Genomic DNA, 12,155 nt, shown 5'->3' on the forward strand with positions numbered 1-12,155 from the left:
GTGTCATGGCCAAGTCTAAAGGCGAAATGGCATGCCTAAGAAATAGTTGTATTTTAAGAAAAAAAAATAGAAATGGGGAGAAACTGCAAAGAGTGAAGTGAATCCCAAGAGGCAAAAATAAAATTAAGATAAAAGTGCTAGGGAGAGTGGGTAGAGGGCTGCCCTATACGTTTTAAATGTTACTGAGTATTTCTTAAACATTTAAAAATGAACATGAAGACTCTACTGTTGCAAATGTGATTGATGTTCTCTCTCTCCTCTCCTTTCTAGGCTTCCTAGGCAGACACAGAGAATACAGCAAGACAAAGTCCCATCATATTCAGACCGATTCTTTCACAGGCACTTGGTTATCATTTATCAAGTATTGTTATGTTCTCTCTCTCTCTCTCTCTCAAACTTTTTTCTTTGGGGGGGAAGCCAGCAGAACAGGGCCAGACACCACTTCCCTGATTACCTGCAAGAGGAGGCCTTGTAAATTTTGTGTTTAGGGGGAGAGACAGGAGAGGAGAGAGTGTAAAGATCTACTTTAGAATATATAAAGGTTCAATTGGCAGCACCATTATCTAGCTGGAGTTAGAACTTTTTAACCCTTTGTCCTTTTTCATGACTCTGTTATGTGTTGGGGAGGGGATTAAGGAAAATCTGGGTTTTTTCGACTTATCCCAGCAGTAAGGTAGGAGAAATAAGTTTGGATAGCTTGTTCTTTTAACTAGATAAACACACTTGATAAGATCCATTCTGCAGCCCCATAGCATGCAGGCTTACTCAGAGGTAGATCCTACTGCTTTCAGTGGTAGTTTCTCAAAAGTAAGTGTGCAGAGGACTGCAGCTTTAGAGACAATCTGTTCTCTTTCCCACATCCCCCAATTTGGGCTAACAAACCTAGAGTGAACAACTAGGCCTGAAATTGATAAAGGGCAGTAAGAAACAGTATAAGCAATTCAAAGACACAGAGTATATGTTCATCTTCACCTTTTGCTTGATAAATCAGCCTAGCTCTTGCACCAACAGTTTTCTTGCTCACATAAAGCACAAAAATAAGGTCGGTGCGGGTACATAATTTCTATAAAGTAATCCACTAATAGGCAAAGGAGTGTCAGCCTGATCAACTGATATCCTGATTCCTTGGTCAATAGTCTATTAACTGATCTTGGCTGGAGCCCTTAAATTTCCTCCTGACCCATTCGGGGTCAGTAGAAGTTCTACCTTAACTTCACTGAGACTTTGATTGCCCCATGTATCCTTTTGTCCAGTGCCCCTCTCTTTCCTCCTTGCTTCTGCCTTCTACAGGGCTGCTGAAAATGTTAGCTTAATGAATGTCTGGATTATTGGGGATAACAAAACCTATGCCCTTTCAAACTACCTTCTCTCTAGTTTTCAGAAATCTTGCTTCTCCAGACAATTGCAGTGTCCTGGCTGTACCCCAATATTAATAGCACAAGGAACTGCAGAGTCCTCTTACAACTAAATTGACACATGACTTAAAGGGAAGGACTCTGTTCTAAGTAATATAGATTATCTGGACTGTTTAAAATGCTCTAGGAATGACCAAATGAAAGCTTGCTGCTTCTGCCAAGCTAGTTCACCCATTTGGAAACACTGGAACATTTGCAGGATGCAAAGGTCAGGAAGCAAGGCTCCAAGGGGAGATGTATAAAATACAACCCAGTCTCAAACCTTTCTACTTCCAAGCCAGGCCAGTAGGGCAATAAGCCTGTTTTAAAGGGCTCTTGCTAATCTATTATCTTTCTATCTGGCTTGCTAACTATCTGTCCATTCATATACATGCACAATCCGGCCAGAAGTATTCCCTGTGCAAACACAGTTCTTCCTCACTCCTCCCAACCTCCCTTTCTGCTTCCCTCAGGGAAGTAAACAAACCCTGATTCGCTACAATACCTCCCTAGAATACCTACAACAGTGTCAACCTGAACAATTTATTCAAAGTACAGGAGCAAAGGTTCACTTCTCAGCTAAAGCTGTTTACACAGACATTGAAAGGAAGGAACTAACTTTTTTTTTACAAAATGGATGGGAACTCACACCTTATGCAAGAAAGAACAAATAGCATTTTAAAGGGAGGAAGAAATCCAGCAAGACACACAGGCCAGCACCAGACACAGACCTCTGATTTAAAGGAAGGATATGCAGGGATAGGTCTATTTCTACGAAAACACACATTTACACTTCCAAGGCTGGGACTTTCTGGTAGAATCGCAATTCAAACACATTGGTATGTCACAAAGGGTACAAGCCAGCCTCCCTAAAACCAATGGCAGATTGGCCATTGACTTCTTCCAAATATCACCAGAAGCCTCTTTTTAACGTAATAGAGAAAATGCCCCCCTCCTGAGAGGCATAGTGTCGTGCATCACCTCGCCCCCTCCCTCCAGGCTCTTTTTTTCCTATTTAACAGAAGGCAAAGAAGAGAAATAACTCACCAGATATTCCAAAATCAATCTGTGTCACACTTTCTGGTTGTTGGTTGCTTTTGTTTTTTGTTTTATTGAACAAGGGGACTTTCACATATACACTAAAACTCTTTTTTTATTATTATTGCAAGTTTACAATGATCATGTCAAATTATCAGTGGGGGGGGGGGGGGAAATGTACCCAAAAGGAAAATAAAAACCACGAGAACCACGACAAAACAAAAGCCAAAAACAAATTCTACCCACTGACACTTTTCTCTTTCAACTTTCTCTCTTGTTCTCTCTTCCCCTCCCCTCTTCTCTCCTTTGCTTCTCACGCTGAAATAAATCAGGAGTTTCTCCTCCGCTTTCCTACCAGCCCCTGCACCATCCGCCCCCTTTCCTTGGTATATCTTTAAAATAATAATTATAACAATAATAAAAAAATCTTTCCCCACCTCTGTACAAAAAAGTGAGAAAGGGAAGAGAAAAGCCCTCAACAGTCCAATTTTGTCTCTCCTTTTGTGTGTGTATGTGTGTGTTCCCCATTGGTAAATGCACAGAGCAACATAACTGCATTCTTTCCTTGCCTGTGTAATTATTAGCATATGCCCCACATTTTCATCTAAAACAGAACATTAAGTTCCCCACCCCAACACACACACACACAGACACACACACGGGCGAACACACACACACACACCATCCTTCCATTCCTTCCCTTTATTTAAAAAAAAATAAATAAAACCCTGAAAATGGCGCTTAAACAAAAAAAACCAAAACACAACACACCAGCAGGTATTTCACCTGGCCTCTCATGCTAATAAGACATGCACCTAAAGCTTGAGACCTCTGCAAAAGACCTCATTCTTGTGTGTGTGTGTGTGGTTTTATTTTTGTCCCTTTTTTTGTCCCTCTATTCTTGGCTCATTTTAATATACACACACGCCGGGGGGGGGGGGGGACTACGCGAGGATGGAAAGAAAGAGGAAGAGAAACAGAGAGAGGGGGGGAACAAAATATATAGATATATATATTAGATTCTATAAATAATCAGAGTCATTTTTGTGGGGGATGGTTCTTGCTGCTGCTGCTGTTGTTGTTTCTGTTTGTTTTGTTTGTTTGTTTGTTTTCTGTTTTGTTTATAACCTTGTAATATCCTCTGCCCGTTGGTCCTGAGATGAGCTTTGCGAATGGTCGTCGGGAGCAGCCGCGTTGGAAGAAGCCGCCGGGAGGGAGCCGCCGCCGGAGGCATTGGCCGGAGGAGCCGTGGACCTCACTTTGGTATTGGGCAGCCGGTGGTCTTTTTTCCATTTCATCCGCCGGTTCTGAAACCAGATCTTGATCTGTCTCTCCGAGAGACACAAGGAGTGGGCGATCTCGATGCGCCTCCGCCTCGTCAGGTATCTATTATAATGGAACTCTTTTTCTAATTCCAAGACCTGCTGTCGGGTATAGGCAGTCCTGGATCGCTTGGGCTCGCCTCCATTGTAATTGGGGTTCACTGGAAAAACCAAAGATTACCATGAATACCGGGGAGGGAGAGAGAGAGAGAAAGAAAAAGGAGACCGAAAGAGAGAGAAAGAGAAAGACAAGAGCAGGAGAGCGGGTTAGAGGCACACAACCGAGAGAAAGAAAGATCTCCAGTGGCTCAAGGGAAAGGGAAGGGGGAGAGGAGAGAAAGAGAAGAAAGGAGGAGGAGGAGGAGGGGAGAGAAAGATAGAGAGGAGAAGAAGAAGAAGTCATCAGCGCAATGGGTTATAAAGAACCCAAGTCTTTCCCTTGTATTAAGAAGGGGTTTCCCTGGCTTGAAAAGAGCCTGAATTATTTATGCACCCCTCGCAAAGCCTTTGGAGTTTCACACATACATAACAGAACGAACCACATGGCTAGGGCTGCCCAGACTAGCTTGGCTATAAAATTTATGGTGGGTGTAATTACCCACTCGGAGTCGTAAATCCCGCTCAATTGTGCTAACCCAAAGACTCTCGTTGAAGGCAAAGGAGGAGAGATGTTGAGGGGGGAGAGGAAGAAAAGGAGAGAGAGAAAGACAGAAAGCGACAGACAGTGGGAGAGAGGGAGAGAGAAGGAGGCTGAGAGGCTGGTGCGAAGAAGGGGAAGCTGGGGGTCAAAAAATAATAGGAATCCCTCCAACCATCACGGAAGGAGGAAGAGAGAGGGAGAAGGAGACTGGAGCCTGATGGGAAGGGGAAGATGGGGATTGAAAATAATAGGAATAATAAGAATACCTCCAACCATCACAGAGGGAGAAAGAGAGGAGATGGAGGCTGGAGCCTGATGGGAAGGGGAAGCTGGGAATCAGAAATAATAATATCTCCAACTCTCACAGAGGGAGGAAGAGAGAGAGAGAGAGAGAAGGAGAAGGAGGCTGAGAGGCTGGTTGGAAGAGGAAGCTGGAGGTCAAAAATAACAAAATGCACCCCCTCCCAGCCATCAGAGAGGGAGGAAGGGAAGGAAGGGAAGGAGAGGAGGAAAAGTTGCCTACCCGTACTGACGTGGATTTTTTTCATCCATGGGTAGACTATGGGCTGCTTAGAGGCCGCGCTGCTGGGATGGTCGGGGTTTTGCTGGTTGCAGGCTGGGGGAGCTGGGGATGGCGAGGTGGCCGCGCTGGCCAGAGCCGTTGGGTCACAGAGCTGCTGCTGCTGCTGTGGCTTCTCTGGAGGGAGATGGTGGCCTCCGGGCGGCGGTCCAAGGGCCCTCGGGTGCGCGGAGGGGTTGCCGGGACCTTGGAGGCTGGCACAGCTGTACTGGCGCTCGGGGTAGCTGGGTCTCGGTGGCGGAGGTGGAGGTGGCGGAGGAGGAGGAGGAGGAGGAGGTGGCGGCGGAGGGTAGAGGTCCTGGTGGTGGTGCTGGAAACTGGGCTCCCTGGTCCGGCTGTAATATTCCGGACTGTGGTCTGGGATGTAATTATTTTGCGAATATTCCTCGCATGGAGGAAATTTCGGATCGATGTAGTTAGAGTCCATCAAATACGAGCTCATGATCATTAATTTCTGGAGTGGAAAATAATTTTTCTCGCTTTGTCGTTTTTCTGCTCCATAAAACCCTCCTACTAGCTGGCGACCCCGTAAAGTTAGTTTCACCATGTGACTCTTTGCGCCAATCACGCCCGACGAGCTAGTCCCCGGATAAGGAACCAAAAGCTTATTCAAAATGTATCCAATTTGTGTGTGTGTGTGTGAGAGAGAGAGAGAGAGAGAGCGAGCGGGAGGGTGTGGGTGTTGTTGTTTGTGTGATCACCCCCCCTCTTGAAACTCACAGCAAAAGAGAGAGAGGAAGGAGAAGATGTAGCAACCAGGCAGCACTGGTCTCCTTGTCTTTAAAAGGAAGCCTCAATGAACAGAATGTTATCAGAAGTAAATTCATGTATTTGGCAGAGAAATGGTGTGGGGAAGAAGCATCTGAATGATGAGTCTCTCCCCCAACTGCCTCCCCCAAGATATTTCAGGTATACAGCATGTCCTCTCTTGTAGGCAACCAAAAACTAAGTCAGCCTTAAGAAGGAAAGTCAACCATCTTTTTTTTTTAAAAGACTGCAGCATGCTCAAAATTGTTCTGCTTGTTTCACCTTAAAAGCTTTGGGGAGAAGTGCCCCCGCCTTTTTTCTGTTCTCCCCCCCCCCCACCAGCACCATTGGGATCCTTGTCTGCAGATCTGGTCCCCACCCCACCCCCACCCCACCCCCACCCCCCACATACACATCCAGACAACACCAAAACTAGAAGGAAGTTCAAGATCTGAGATGCAATTGTTTGCAGGAGAGAGACAAAGAAAGCAGGTTACCTGGGAGGGGGGAGGAAAGGAGGGGGGAGAGGGAGTATGCAAATCACCTTTGCGTCATTTGGAGTGAGTGCTGTAGAAATGCTTATCAACCTTTGCTTAAGGGAGATCTGATGTGGTTTTGATAAGAGTTGATGGCTGGGATTTAGAAGTTCCTTCCAGCCAGATGACAAGGCCACCAGCCCTGTGTCCCAACCAGGGCATGGAGCAATGGGGTGGGTAAGAGGAAAGTTTATGTGAGGGGCAAGCAGTTGTATGTGCTTGCCTTTTACAAACCTTTCCTGTTAAGTGTTGATCATGGAGGATCTGGTATTGTTATCATTATGGGAAAGGACACCCAACACATGCAGTCTAAATGGGGAGGGGGAGGGAAGGAAGGAAGGAAGGAAGGAAGGAAGGAAGGAAGGAAGGAAGGAAGGAAGGTTGGTTCCCATTCACATACAAGAGGTAAAATGATTTGCAGGTGTATACACACACACACTAGATGTGTGTGTGTGTGTGTGTGTGTATACACACAGACACACATATATATATCACCCCTTCCAATCAGAAATTATTGCAAAAATATGTCCAGCCAATTCATAACCTCTGATTTCATTGTGGAGTCAGGGGTGGTGGGCAGAAAAACTGAGAGCTTTGTGTATATAAGAGTGTGTGTGTGTGTGTGTGTGTGTGTGTGTGTGTGTGTGTGTGTGTTCCCCATATGCCATCTAAACAGACCTCTGGGTAGGTTAAGCAAGCTGAGATGGGAAGCAAACATTTTAAAGAGTGCAGTTATTGCAGTTAAAGGCTTTATCTATAGCTTACATTAAGAAGATGGGGCACCGAGAGTCGGATTAATCCCTTGTACTGCTTGATAACAATTATAGTTGAAAATCATAGCTTGCAGGGCATTGCAATATTTTACTTGATAACAATAAAAGTGACACATAAAGTTAACTGTTTATGTTTTATTTATTAGACTAAATGTGCCAGCGGTGTCGGAGGCTCTGGGCTGGTTGTAACAGTTTTTATGGGGCTGTAAAACGCCATAAATCAGTCACTTGAAATGGTTAGGTCTCTCTCTCGCTCTCTCCCTCTCCTTCCTCCCCTTTCCTCCTCTCTCTCTCTCTCTCTCTCTCTCTCTCTCTGGCAAGGGCTTGTGAGAGCTTGCCTTCACGGTGGCTGCTGTTCCTTCTTTCCAAGAAAAAAAGTCATAATTCTGGATTTTATTAGCAGGAACACTCGTTACCTTCTCTGTTATTCTAATTATTTATTCAAGACCTGGCCGTAACAAGGTCCTTCCGCCAGCTCTCTTTGCCTTGCCTCAAGATGTGTATGTGCTCTTCTCTTTTTCATTTTTAAGGGGGGGGGGGGAGCACACCACCACACACCTCTGATATCTGAAGTATAAATCTGTTAAGGACAACATCTGCGAGAAGGAAGCCAAGAAAGGAGAAGGTTTTTAACAAAGCTCTGGCATCGTCCATATACTCCCCTAGAGACGAATTTGTGATTGAGGTGCTCACACAAATTCGATTCTACAGGGTACATATAAACGACTGGAGAATTTGGGCTTCCTGCTACTGGGAGAAGAGGAAAAAGTTACTCCTCCCCCCACCAAATGATGTTCTCCAGAATTTATTTATTTATTTATTTATTTATTTATTTTGATGGCTGTAGGGGCCAGGGGAAGAGAGCAGCCCTCAAGACTTTCTAAAAAGTTGTTGAGCAAGTTGGGCTGTTCCCAGGTAAGGCATGCATATTTGTGAAGAATTCTGCCAAAATGGGACCCAAGACCTCCTCCCCCACTTGGGGCACTGGGTCTTGGAGGCTGACTTTAACTTCTATTTGGATGACCACGTAACTTGTACTACTCTTTTTAGTCTCTAATATTGTTATTGTGCCATGAAATATTTGGGCCAAGGTCATCCTGAAAGAGTTTTTCATGCAGCCCACTCCCCTCCTCCCAATAAAGCAGTGCCAGGGCAGTATTCTCCCTGGTTATGGGGAATTGTCAACTTGCTTGCTGGTTTGATTGATTCCTGAAGAGGACCTTGGAGGGGGGGGGGGGGTCACTCCAAAAGAAGAGAAATGGAGAAAACGTTTTCTTCTGGTGGCCATACCTAGTGTAAGGTGAAAAAAATCAGTCTACATTTGTAATGTCATTTGCATTGAAAACCCCCTAATTCTGATCGTTCAGTGCATTTTCTGTAGAAGGAGGATGTTTATGCTTGAAGCCTGCATTGATATGCACACGTGACAAGAATAATGCTAACTAAAATGTGTTTTTGAGAGAGGGGGAATGTGTTTTATTTCCTTTTTGAAATTACAGGCAGAAGCTAGAAAATGTAAGTTCTCATCAACTGGGATGAATGGCAGACAGATACTCCTGTTGTCCCTACAAAAGCCACAACTACTACTACTAAGCGTTGGTGTGTTGTAAGAGTTTTATGGGACTCTTTCACCACAAGTTTGCATTTGCCTTGACTATATTCTCTTCCATGCAAATTATTTAATTGTGATTTTGGTAACATGAATACTCTTTGTGCTCCTCTCTAATAGCTTACTATTACAGTGAGCCCTTGGTATCAGCTGGGGTTTGGTTCCAGGACCTCCAGGGATACCAAAATCCAGGGATGCCCAAGTTCCATGAAATGCAATAGCATAGTGAAATTATATGTATATATATGTATGTGTATATATATATGTGTGTGTGTGTGTGTGTGTGTATATATATATATATATGGCAAAATCAAATTTTGCTTTTTGAATTTTTTTAATATTTTCAAACCATGGATGGTTGAATTTCTGAATAAATAATCTGTGGATACAGAGGGCTGACTCTGATAGCAATCCTATACTTGTTTGCCTGGAGTAGGCCTCACTGAACTCAGTGTGACTTACTTCTGAGTATCTGTTTGCTTTATTATATAAGTGCTGAGCTGCTTCCCATTGAAATGAGTACATCCTAAAAGCCAGCATGGAGTAGTGGTTTGGGTATTGGACTAAGACTGGGAAATCTGAGTTTGAATCCCCACTCTGACATGGAAACACCCTGGGTGACCTTGTGCAGGTCACACTCTCTCAGCCCCAGAGGAAGGCAAAAGCAAATCCCCTCTGAACAAATCTTGCTAAGAAACCCCCCATAAATTCGCCTTAGGATCCATATAAGTCAGAAATGACTTGAAGGAACACAACAAACAAGTGATTTATCTGAAATTCATAGAGTCCAGTGTGGACCTTAATAGATTTCAAATGAAAAGATAAGAAGATGAAAGCTCTAGCAACAGAAGCTACAACTTTAAGGCATGTATTAGGTAGTAAACCTCATTGGACTCAGTGGGTCTTACTTCCCATTGACTGCAACAGGGATTCCTGAGTAAGCAGGGTTAGTAAAGCAGGGTAAAGATGTCCTGGAGAACTGGACCTATATAGCTCAAAATTTATGCCTTGTAATGGCAATCCAAATAAATATCTCCCAGCCATAAGCCTACACCATTATTACCTTCTTAATGATTGTTCTAGATGCTCATGGAAGGAAGGGCAATTTTGCTGTGCCACATGATAATAATTGGAAATCAGGGCAGGTTGGTTCCCTGTAACTTTTACTCCCATCTGAGATGGCAGATTTATGCAGTGGAGCTTAAGGTCCGAGTAAGTATGAACAGAATTGATTTGTAGGATGTATGCATAGCTTCCTGGGAGTTAGTTCTCCCTCCCTCCCTCCCTCCCTTTTAACCCAATGGGAACTACTTCTCAGTGAATGTGCAGCAGATCCACTGGCAGATCACAACCCCCTGGTCTTGCTCATGTTTAGTCGAAAGTAAGCCCCTCCCTCCCAATAAATGTTTATAGGATTGCACCTTTCTTAGGCCTGCATGGTCAATCTTTTTATTGTTTTCATTTTCCATAATGGGGTTGGTGATTGCTTTACCTCGATTACTTGAGTACATTTCTATATTTTAACAGACTCCTGTTTTTCTTCTCTCCAATATATGAAGCAGATTTCAGTGTTTATTTTTTCTAAACAAACAAACAAAAAACTTTTTTTTAAAAAAAGCCTTTCTTTCTTAGGTGTTTGAGAGGGTTTCTATTATGTTTTTCTATCAAAGAAAGCTCCAAGGAAGTGGGGGGGGGGAATTATAAGTGGGACACAAACCCCTTTTGTTCCTATAACATCCCTCTTGCCTCTTTCACACTGCCTTCCTTCTCTCCTCCTTTTCTGTTTTTAAAACCATCCCAAAAACACACACTATGTGGACAAAATATAATTATTGGCATGTTATTGAGTGACAAATCTGCAAAAAATAAAAGAAAGAGAACACCCTGATTAAAAAGAAATCATTTCAGGCCTTTAATTCTTGCCCTGGCCAGGAATCATTTTGCAACACACAAACACACAGACAAAACCCCAAACCCAGCTCCCCCTGTATCTATCTGGTTACCATTTTCAGGACTATTTCTGAGTACAAAGCGCCTCCTTGACAGTACTGAAGAAAAATAAGTGCTCATTGTCCCTGCGGATTCATTGTGCAAGCGATTACCATACTGACCGCTTGGTAACCTACACCTCTCGCCATTTGCAATCTGTGCATCTTGGACCAAAATAAAATGAGGGGTGGATTGGGGGGTGGAGTGGTGGCTTTGCAATGGGGGGAAGTGAAAACACTTCCAAGGCTGAGGTTTTTGCTCTTTCAGTGTTTAGTAATCATAATAGCTATAATGCTAGTAATAATCATAAGACAAACCCTTTGCCACGTGAGCCGTATTCGAATTAAGGTTTTATGGGAAGGAGAAAAAGAGGAAAATCCATTCTCAGGCCAGCGAAAATGGAAGGCCTTTCGCAGGGGAGGAAGCTCTTTCCCCTCCCTTCGCCCTTTCAGGCTACTTTTGAGTATTGGTCCTGGGTGATAAGAACACAAATAAGCAACCCCCTGAATTTTTTAAAATAATAATTACATATAAATAAAAATAAACAGTTGAATAAATCAGTGTTTTCAAATTACACTCTTCCGATAGCACCCAAAATCAGATCCATGCCTTTTCCAAGTCTGTTGCCCCACTGAAGCCATTCCTTGCCCCCTTCCATCCCCCCCCCCCCATCCTGAAAACCCTTCTTTGCTAAATTAATTTCACCACTGACTTCAATGGGTAAATCCTCCTCTCTGGACCTTTCCCTAGTAAAGTTCAATATGTAAAAGAGGGAAGTGTGTGCTGGGAGGTGGATGGAAAGAAAGGTGTGTTGTTGTTGTTGTTGTTATTGTGGTGGTTGTTGTTTCTGGGAGAGTGGGGAAAGATACAAAAGCTGCAGAGACTGGTCTCTCTGTGACACTCAGCAGTCCCCAAAATTGCATTCCCCTGGCCTTAAAAACACCAACTGAATGGCAATAAATTGTTTGGTGTTGGTTCCTCCTGACCAACAAAAAAACACCCAGAGAGCAACGTGGGTCTTTCTTTCTCCCCTCCCTTCTCTTCCCCACAAGGGAGACAGGTCTAATTTATGCAAAGAAATATGCAAATATTTAATTGATTCCCCCCTCCCCCCTTAAATCTGTTGTCACGAAAAGTAATGAGGAGGGTCAAAACGATTTGGAAAACCAAAGGCTATCACCCAAAGTAACACACACACATTTTTCCCTGTTAGCCTCCCCTTGAAACAAACGTATAAATATTTATCTCTCCCTTTTAAGAGCGCGATCGACGAATTCTTCCTGTTTGATGGAAAAAGCACATACATGCAAACAATTTTCTCCCTCTCTTCCGCCAAAGGCCCCCCCACAACCCACAACCCACAACCCCTCGCCCTCCCCCTCCCTCCCTCCCTCTCCCAGGAATTCAATTTTCTTCAAATCTCGGTTGAAAGTGGCTTTTTAAAAAGTGGGCGCATTTTAATATTGCTTAGACGGCGTGACCTGAATTTCACCTCAACTGTTTGACTTGATCCAATAGGTCACTGCC

At 43.8% G+C, this 12,155-nt stretch overlaps 1 protein-coding gene and 1 long non-coding RNA gene across 3 annotated transcripts in view; both read right to left on the reverse strand.

Moving 5' to 3' along the window:
• LOC149322660 (uncharacterized) overlaps positions 1 to 12,155 on the reverse strand; it is a 169,279-nt gene that overhangs the window by 112,782 nt on the left and 44,342 nt on the right. The window lies entirely within an intron of this gene.
• Positions 2,507 to 5,536, reverse strand: HOXC4 (homeobox C4). The gene is made up of 2 exons (XM_089481179.1): positions 4,918 to 5,536; positions 2,507 to 3,915 (listed from the first exon to the last, which is right to left on the reverse strand). Exons 1-2 carry the CDS (start codon positions 5,519 to 5,521, stop codon positions 3,554 to 3,556), a joined length of 966 nt encoding a protein of 321 aa, XP_089337305.1. The 5' UTR covers positions 5,522 to 5,536; the 3' UTR covers positions 2,507 to 3,553.

The sequence above is a fragment of the Sceloporus occidentalis genome, unplaced genomic scaffold, assembly GCF_023333645.1.
Source record: "Sceloporus occidentalis isolate IW3139 unplaced genomic scaffold, rSceOcc1.0.p SCAF_1, whole genome shotgun sequence".
Classification (NCBI taxonomy): domain Eukaryota; kingdom Metazoa; phylum Chordata; class Lepidosauria; order Squamata; family Phrynosomatidae; genus Sceloporus; species Sceloporus occidentalis.